We start from the raw sequence: 9536 nt of genomic DNA, 5'->3' as shown, positions 1-9536 counted from the left end.
ATCAATAAATGACACAGTGCAATAGTCACAAAAATGTACTGTTACATTGTTAAATTAATCTCTATGACCTGATAGCTAAATTCATAGTGTAATGTAATCATGACTATTTTCATTACCCTAGCACATTGTCTTTGGCCCATGATCCATTTCATAAAGTAGACCTGAAAGTGCTTGGCTGTGGATGTGCAGCTTACTCTGGTGATAACTAGGGGCTGTGTGATAATTCTCCCTACACTTTCTGTGACGTCTGTGCTTTTCTCTCTGACTGAAGTCATTGATTAGTTTCTTCCTGCCTGACTTGAAGTCCTTTCTGTATTTTTCACATTCCTTCTCTAAATATTTTTGTCTCCTCTCTGGGTCTGCATCGTGTCGGATGCAATAGTCACTGCTTTTCTGCAGCACTTAGTAGTGGATTGGCTCCCATATTGTAAAACTGATAAGTCTACAACTTAAGTAACAGTAACTTTAAAACGTGAAAATAAAGTAAATCATATTACATAAACTAATATTCACACTAATAAATCAATACACCAGAGGATGCTACTCACCCCTGTCACTGTTACGGTTTATATGAGTTACAGGACTAAAGGTAACAGGACTGAGTTTTTAGCATAGATTAGCAAATACATGAAATATAGCTACATGGTATGCATGCTATTAGCATGAGGATACTGAGCGAATTCTAGTTACTTACCAAAAAGTAGTATTTTTTTAAATAAACCAATAACATCTAACAAATAATTTAGGTAACAGGACAGTATGTTGAGATTGACCTTCTAAGACAGGTATATAGAAATATATAGAAAATATCAAATATATAGAAAAGAAAATGAGAGGACTTACTTTTGGTCGTCCCCTTGCCTTCAGAAGATCCATATGATGCAACTTCCTGTTGAAAAAGTGTCTTGTGGCATGGCAACGTTTTTCAGAGGGGGGAATGTGTTAGAGTAAACCTGGGGACAAAACTAACGTGTATTTTATCTCAAATATTTTGGATTTCTCATGAAAAAATAATATATTTTAAAGCAATATTGGATATAAAGTCACACAACAATGCAAAAAAAAAAAAAGAATTTAGTAATTATATTCCATGGTAAAGTATAGAGATAGAGGGTGGGGACATGCAACAAATGCTATTTTTTAAGTGTTGCTAGTCTTTATTAAACCATGCCTTCTTCAAAAACACATGAACGCACACAGCAGATTTTGCAAAGCATCACGAGACGAGAGACGGCGTTAAACAACCTCATGTCTCAAAGCACATAACATTACAATAATAATAAACATCTGACTGCTGCAGATTCATTTCGCCGTTGATAGTGTTGCCATTGAAATGCTTAAATTCGAGTCATGAACCAAAGTATAATGTCACGGGTTTCCATCTCTTCCAAACTGCAGTAGTTATGGCGTGAATGCCGCATAAGCTGGTTGTTTTGGTTCAGGAGGAACTGTAAAAGGTGGCTGCAGTTTCGTTTGTGGTGCTCGGTGACTGACGTCTGTCTAACTCTGCACAGCGCTGATGACGTGTGATGTCTGTGCGAGCAGGTGCGCAGAGGCATGAAAACACATACGTTGACAGGAAGGTATGACATTGAATGCAATGATTGGACAAACATTTTATTGCCCTTTGCCTTCCACAGACGACATACAGTATATAAATATGAATACATTTAGACCACTTAACTTATTGATTGATATCAGTATGTGAAGAGACTCGCAACCAGCATAACAAAAAATGTTTATGGAACAAATTGCCTATACCCTGCCTTTAATGTTTTAACTCTTTTCCCACCATTGACTGAATTTTCCGGCTTTCCGGAATGCGAAGAAAACGCAGAAAAAAGCGATATCATATGTAATCATATGTAATCATATGTATATGTGTCATGATTCATGTCTGTATTCCCCTGTCTTGTCCCATGTTTAGCAGTTCCCCGTTATGTTGATTAGTTTCCCCAGCTGTTTCTTATTAGCCACGCCCCCTTGTTATCTTGTTTAGCTTGTTTGCCTCTGTACTTAAACCCTGTGTCTTGTGTCAGTGTTTGTGGGTTCTTGACTTTGTATGTTGTTCTGCTCCCGAGTCTTGGTCCTTGAGTCTATGTTTGCATCTGTGAAGTTTTGAGTTTATTTAATAAAGTATGCTGCATGTGGATTTGGATTCTGCCTCTGCTTCAACCTCAGTGTTACAATATGTTAAATAATGTGATCCTTAACATTAAACAGCATATAAATCAAAACTGCCTAATGTTACTGAATGACATGTCGACCCAGGACGAGCTATATGGCTGGCAACCTTTTAAAAGAATGCTGGAGAGGAAAGACTAAGTTATACATTTTAAATTTGCAGTTAGCTTAATGTGCAGGACACTCTGCTTAATAATAAAATGTATTTTAGAGTTCCTGGTTCTAGAATTCCTGGAGACAGAAATGTCACCCATTCAGTGGAAGACGACCTTAATTTCTGTTTGAATAAAAATAAAATAATAATACCTAATCACAAAGTGTAGGAGGCAATAATGTAAGAAGTTATATTTTTAAATGGGATTCAATGATGTTTTTTTTTAGTCCATTAACATTTTATTTATTATGTAGGTCTCGTTCATTATAAGTAAACAGGAATTTTTGGTGTCATAGATTTAAGTTTTAGACATTTTGTCCACTTTAAAAAAAGAGATATGCATTTTGATTTATGTGACTGAAACAGATTTTTTTTTTTTTTTTTTTTTTTTGAAAGCAGGGTCATTGACCGCAGGGACAGGTGCCTGTGTGTGTCATACATGCTTTTGCTTACATTACCTTTAGTGGTCTCATGATACTGAACACTTTCCTGGTTTTCGCCAACTTTTCACAAACTACTTGACAATTATTAGCCCCACCAGGAACTATTAGAACGATTCGTTACTCAACGAGTGGAGGAAGGTAGAACAGGAGAACTCAAGGAAACAGGTAAAATATGTTATTTTTGTTTATAGTAGCTGTAGTTTGTAAATTGAATAGTTTGTATTTTTATTCTTTTCCATTATTGTATGATCCTGGACAATGCAGTAATAAAAATGGGAATGTTGCTCATCATTCATATAGTATGTAACCGAATACTCTCAGTGTCTTCTGGTTCGTAATTTTAATACAAGAACATTCTCTTTACCCCTGATTAAGCAACAAACCCAAATCAGGTCATCATGTGTACGGGGAAGTGTGCCAAATGCACCGGAGACCTTCTCTTTCCACTCGGCCTCTTAGCCATAGTTGGAAACATCTTGCTGTTTTTTCCCAATGGTGAGGTGTGGAGGACCGAGGAAATCACAGAAAAGATCTGGTTCTTTCCCGGGGTCATCGGGGGAGGACTGTTGGTGAGTCTGAAGCTTTGAGGGTATCTGAAAAAAAGAGATACAAGTGTCCATTCAGAGTGTGATTGCTGTTATTTGTGTCCGTGTTGAAGGCGTTTTTGCCTGCTTCAGTGATGAAGGCTGCAGGGCACGAGGGGAGCTGCTGTGCAAACAGATGTGGGGTGAGTCACTCTCTGCTGGCGTTCACAAAGTTCAGGTCTCTGATGAGGTGTCGGAGGCGCTTTCTCTTTGTGTGAGCCGCATGTGCACTTGCTAAATCTTTATTCAAAAATGTGTAGCCTATTCTACACAGTAGTCTTCTTTATATACATCTTTAAAAAGTTCACTTGCAATATGGGTGGCAAACTATTATGTCACACACCATGCAACCATTTTGCAGAAATATTTTAGCGCTACATTTTGCGAATGACCAGTTAAAATCAAGGATAAAATGTTAAAAGCTTTGTTATTGGTAATAAACTAATTGTTGTACATGAAGACTGTGATTGAGATAGGTGAAGAATATATGCTTCGATTCTTGGACAAACAATGGACAAAATTAAGTTTTATTCATTATTTGTGTTTATCAGAATAAAGTTCTTGAATATATCCTCAGATGTACAAGAGTTGCCATTTCTTTCAACATTTATTTGTGAACAGTAATTTCAATCGTATCTGCAACAGCATTTCATGTGACTTTCAAGTTGGCAACATTTGGCCCTGGCAAAGAGCGGCGTGAGAGAAGCTGAGCCAGTGGTTTGTGTGTTTGGACTGATGCGTGTGTGTGTGTGTGTGCGCGTGTGTGTGTGCGCGTGTGTGCGTGTGTGTGTGCGTGTGTGTGTTGCAGATGATGCTGTCCATGCTGATGTCTGTGCTGGGTGTCGCTGGAGCGCTGTACTGCATGATAGTCTCCGCCGTCGGCCTGCAGGACGGCCCGCTGTGTGACACAGGAGACGGGACCTTTATCTACCCATTCTTAAACAGCACTACAGAGTAACGTGAAAAACACACACATTTAATTTTTTGTTTGTAAAGTGTATAAATAATACAAAAATGTCATGTCAAATGTCAACATACAGTACTGTTGTAAGAGCCATTATGCTCTATCTATAATTTGTTGTAGTTCCACTGTTGGACACTGGGTGGAGTGTGGGTTTAATAGGGTTATAGTTAGCCAGAGAGCAAGTGAAGTCAGGTGTAACTAATGAGGGAAGCAAATCATTTTTGAACATGTCAGGATCGTATGGACATGCTAATTTGTATATTATGTGTTTTGGCATCAGAACTGTGACACATAAAGGGATAAATGCGGTACTGGACTAGAACTTGTTTGGATCTCATGCGTCAGAAATAATGCTACAACACCTCTAAGTGACAAGAAGGTCATTGTCGCTACAACTGTGTTTTCACGTCATTTTCACATTGACAGTTTTACATTTTCATAGCTGCATATATTTGCCCATTTTAGGGTACCATTCAAAAACAACGACGCAAATAATACAACATGGTGCACCATGGGTGCTTCTCAATATCCCTCCTCGTCTCCTCGCTCCTCCGTCCTCCATCCTATGACCCGGAAACCGATCGAGCTCAGCCATCTTGAAGGACATCTCAATTCTCTAATTGCACCGCGAGGAGTCAAGGATCGAGGAGTTAGGAGGCTTCCTGAGGAGTCATGAGCGAGGATACACAGGTGTATCCTATGCGGAAGAGTTTTATCGACTTAAACGTGACGCACGTCTAAATTCTCCTCCCCCTTCACATCGGTCACAATCATTTTAATTTATACTTTACCTTTGCAGTTTATATAAACCACACATCTCACATATTTCAACAGGGTATCTTGCTTTATTATTATTTATTATGAATTTCTTAAATAAACAAACTTCAACAACATAAGGGCAGATCCTTTGAGCGCTGCTGATGACGCGATGAAGTGACGCTCGAGTGATCAAGTATTCCAATGTATAAAAAAAAGTTATATTCGAATCCTCCATCCTCGCGTCTTTTCCTTGCAGCCTTCCCTCGCATCCTACAGGGGGCGGAGCTGAGACGCGAGGAAAGGAAGCGAGGAAAGGAAACGAGGATGCACAAATAAGAAATGAGAAGCACCCCATATATGTCACGTTTTGGGAGTTTGTTTCTTGTTCCTGTCTTTTGACTGTCATGTGATCCCCTGGTTTTAGTCTTATGCTCCTGCTATGTGTTCCCTTGTCTGTTGGGTAATGTTGTAATTGGTTTATTGTTAATTGTTCACAGGTGTCCCTTGTCTTGTCATTAGTATTGTGTGTATATAAGCCCTCTTGTTGGCCCTGTGTCTTTGTCGAGTATTGTTTGTTCAATGCCCTGGCTCCAGTATCTTGTTTTCTAGTCTTGTTTTGTGGTCCTGTTTTAAGATAGACTTTTTCATGCCTGGTAATGCTTTTGTTTTGTGTTTATCTTGTTTTGTAAATAAATTGCGTTTGGGTTCTCACATATGTATATATGATATCTGATCTATTGGTAAATCTTTCATCATTCGAGAAAACATTGAGAAATAGTCTTTTTTGGTCTTTTAAGCATTAGAGCAGCAACAGCAGTTTGATAAGAGATTGGTGTTCAGTGTCACGATCAGTCAGGTTCAAAGATGAAGAAGATTCTGAATTTCCAAAACAAAAGTATTTAATAAGCAAAATAAATCCACAGAGACTTTGGCAATGTAACAAGTGTCTAGCACAAGCTTAAACACAAACAACAACCGACAACTTAAAAGTGAACAAGGAGGAACTAAAATACACAGAGATAATTAACCAAATGATAAGCAGCTGTGATGATTCATCTGTGTCCATAGAAACTAATGATTGCCAGGAAACTATGACAAAGGAGGACAAGTGACGGAGAAAAACAAACTAAGGCTATGTTTACACGGAAACGATCTGAAGAGAAAACGGAAAAGTGGCGTTGCGTTAGCACTTTTTATTCTGCGTTTAGAAAAAAAACATGGAAATCTGCGTGCATATGGTGACGCAAAAGTGTGTGAAATTAGGCTGCTAGGTGGCAATGTGAAGTACGCGATGAGAGCCACCGTGAGCAGATCGGTGCCTTCACTGTCGTTTTTACCCTTTAAGGCCCTTGCACACTGAGTGCGAAATTCGCGTCCGAAATTTTCGCACGTTAAAAAAAAAAACGATCGGGTTCGATTTTCTGCGTTTTTCGCATCCGTAACAAGCATTTGGATGGTGTTTTGACAGTTTAGAGCCACAGAATAACGGATACGAAAAAACGCATGCGAAAATTTCGGATTCAGTGTGCAAGGACCTTTAGACGGGAACGCGACGGTGGAGCGTTTTTAAGATTTCCACTCTGGAGGGTGGTTTCACTTTTTTGCGTTTTTAAGCCCCAAAAACGCCGTCGCCGTCTAAACGAAAGGCACATCTGATAAAATATTTGTACGTTTTCACCCGCTTGCGTTCTTGTGTAAACAGGGCCTAAAAGTGCATGAAAATAAAACTAACTGAACAGAATCTTGACAGAGTGTTGTGTGATTGCTGCATTAATATTAATTTCAACTGATGCGCACAGGTGTGCAAATGTCGCCAGTTTTAGTTTATTAGGATTAGCTTTATTGCAGGAATATGTTGTCACCGACATCACTCCTGCTTGAATATGAGAAAAACACTGGCCTTGTGCAGTTTGAAGAGGCCTTTGAGGATACTTAATTTTGCAATGACTTTTTCCCCTTTCCTCTGTTCAGAGAGAGTTACCTGTTTAACCAGACATCATGGAGAGAGTGCGAGAGACCGCAGAATGTGGTGATGTGGAACGTGGTCCTGTTTTCAATCCTGTTGAGCATCGGTACCCTAGAGGCTGTGCTTTTACTGGCACAGGTAGTCAACGGACTGATCGGATGTCTCTGTGGGACGTGCATGAACAAGAATCAGGTTTCATGTTAACTCTCTATATTTCTATGTATGTAAAAATGTGTTAACTGTCAAGGTGTTTACTATAAATTCTAAGAGCCAAGAACGGTAACAGTTAATTTCGATAGTCAACTTTACATTCTACTAACTCTAGGTAGACTAACTTAAGATGTCAACTAGCAGTCATTAGAGTATTAGTAGACCGTCTGCTTAATAAGCAGCTAACACTTTATTTTGATGGTCCCCCAACTAGGCATGTGAAGGAATACAATTTTCATGTTGTGATAATTGCAAAAAAGCAGTGTAAATGCAACAAGAACAGCAAAAACATGTTCAATGACGTTTTACACACTTTGAAACCGCAGCGCGTGAGCTTAGAATAAACAGACCATTATCGTTTGTTGGTGTGGACGCAAATATAGTTGTCGTTATAGTTATCGTTCTTGGTGTGAACGGGCCTTTAGTTAAAGTGAAATAAAGTGTAACCCCAAGAACATTAAGTAATTGCTTTCAAAATTGACTCGCATGTTGGTATTACAAATAATATATTTACAAATAATGTATTGCTTTGGTTTCAGCAGACGCAGTTGGCATGAAAACCGAAGAACACACTCCAGTATGTGGGATCTTCACAGTAATACAGTAGAACACAATCTACAGATCTACAGAAACACACATGTGAAGGTTTCACTAGACTCAGATGATGAATATAATTTTCAGTTTTTGTGAATGATGCCCTTGTCTTTGATAAATGAAGCCTTTGACACAGGTAATTTATCTATAGAAGGTCAAAATATCTGTATCAGTATGCATGACATTCATATAATAGGCTACTGTAATTTTCAGCTATCAAATATCATAATAAACAAGTCTCAGGAAAAAAAAGTATACCCATGTTACTGACATAACCAAATAATTATATCAGTAAAGATTAAGAACGTAGTCAGTACATTGCAATGAGAAATTATTATTTCAGCTAATAGATTTTTAAATAAACACCTGTTGTCAGGATTATGTTTGGTTTATTAGTCTTTTTGTTTGTGTGACTTGTACTGTTTCTTGATGACTTGTACAGTATGTTTCTTGTAATTCCTTTCTGTTTAGTCTTGATTATTCCCCTGTTAGTTTCCTTGGTTACTGATTAGTTACACCTGTCTCGTTTAGTTCCCTTGTTTGCTACCATGTATTTATGCTCCCTGTTTTGTTCAGTTCTTTGTCGGTCGTCGACTATGTTGGAAATGTATTTAATAGTTTCTCTGTATTTAGTAGTTGTACATCATCGTATAGATGCTGCTGTTGAGGGTAGATCACCTTTAATCGAGTTCATTGATTATACCTTGTGGGTTTGCGGATCCTCCCTCACCGTGGGAGTCGTCGAGGACAACGCCACCATCAACTCCAACTCCCCGGGACTTTTAACACCTCCAGCAGCCATCTCTCTGCCCGATCCAGATAGGACACATCACCCCTGCCCGGAGTGTCCCGGACAGCTAGAGAAATCCTCCAGCTCCATCATTCACCTCCACAGAGATCCTCCACGGACCAAAATCATGAGCCAGCGCCTGACTCGTATCACGAGCAAAAACCCCCTCCAATCACAGAGCCAGAGCCAGCCATAGAGTTCATCCCGGAGTCAGAGCCTGTCACCACATCTGTACCGAGGCAGGATCTCATCGCCAGGTCCATCACAGAGTCAGCACCGTCAGGTCAGTCCACGGCCCTGGATTCGCCTGCTCCTCTGGTGCCTCGCAGCTCCTCGGCTCTGCCTTCGCTGCTGACTCCGTACAGCTCTTCGGTCCACCTCAGGCCCCTTCACCTCCAGCATAGCTCTGTGAAGGAGATCCGGCCCCCAGGCCCATGACTCCACCTCAGCCTGTCAGTCCTTTGGCTCTGCGCTTCCTCTGCTCCGCCGTGGTCTGCCATCCCTCAGGCTCCACCATGGTCTTTTGCTGTGGACTTCCGGGCCTCTGGCTGCACCTCAACACTCCACCCCTTCTGCTCCACCAGGCTCCTCCTTCCCTCCGTCGTCACCCTGTTCTGCCAGGCGGCTGCATCCGAAAACTGAAAACTGCTACCTCTGCAGACAGAATATAGAGGTAGGAAGGTAACGAGGCACGTCCCAGTCCAATGATCATGCCACATCCTGTCTCCTGATATACCTTCATCTGAGCTATTTTTGAAGGCAGCATAGATGGATCCTTCGCTGCCTTTGATATCCCACAATCCTGTGCGTTCCATTACCTGACTGTTGAGCTAAAAAATAAAAATGTCTGAAATTTGAGGTTGGTGGTAGGGTTTGTGTAAAGCAGAG

General features: G+C 40.2%; 1 protein-coding gene across 2 annotated transcripts; it reads left to right on the top strand.

Annotated features, from left to right (window-relative positions):
- The first annotated feature begins 2744 nt into the window (after window positions 1–2744).
- Window positions 2745–8239, top strand: LOC311090231 (transmembrane 4 L6 family member 1). Of its 2 annotated transcripts, none has more exons than XM_084125415.1 (6): window positions 2745–2946; window positions 3157–3350; window positions 3440–3508; window positions 4174–4319; window positions 7060–7246; window positions 7804–8239. In XM_084125415.1, the coding sequence occupies exons 2-6, from the start codon at window positions 3180–3182 to the stop codon at window positions 7819–7821; spliced, it is 591 nt and encodes a 196-aa protein (XP_083981541.1). In that variant the 5' UTR covers window positions 2745–2946; window positions 3157–3179; the 3' UTR covers window positions 7822–8239. The 2 variants fall into 2 exon arrangements, with proteins under 2 accessions (XP_083981541.1, XP_083981542.1); XM_084125416.1 differs by having other exon boundaries at window positions 2795–2946; window positions 7807–8239.
- Window positions 8240–9536: the final 1297 nt, after the last annotated feature.

Source organism: Abramis brama (genome assembly GCF_963993115.1).
Source record: "Abramis brama genome assembly, chromosome: 10".
In the NCBI taxonomy this organism is placed as follows: Eukaryota; Metazoa; Chordata; class Actinopteri; order Cypriniformes; family Leuciscidae; genus Abramis; species Abramis brama.
The sequence above is the reverse complement of the archived record's forward strand: the minus strand, read 5'-3'. Positions and strand labels throughout refer to the sequence as shown.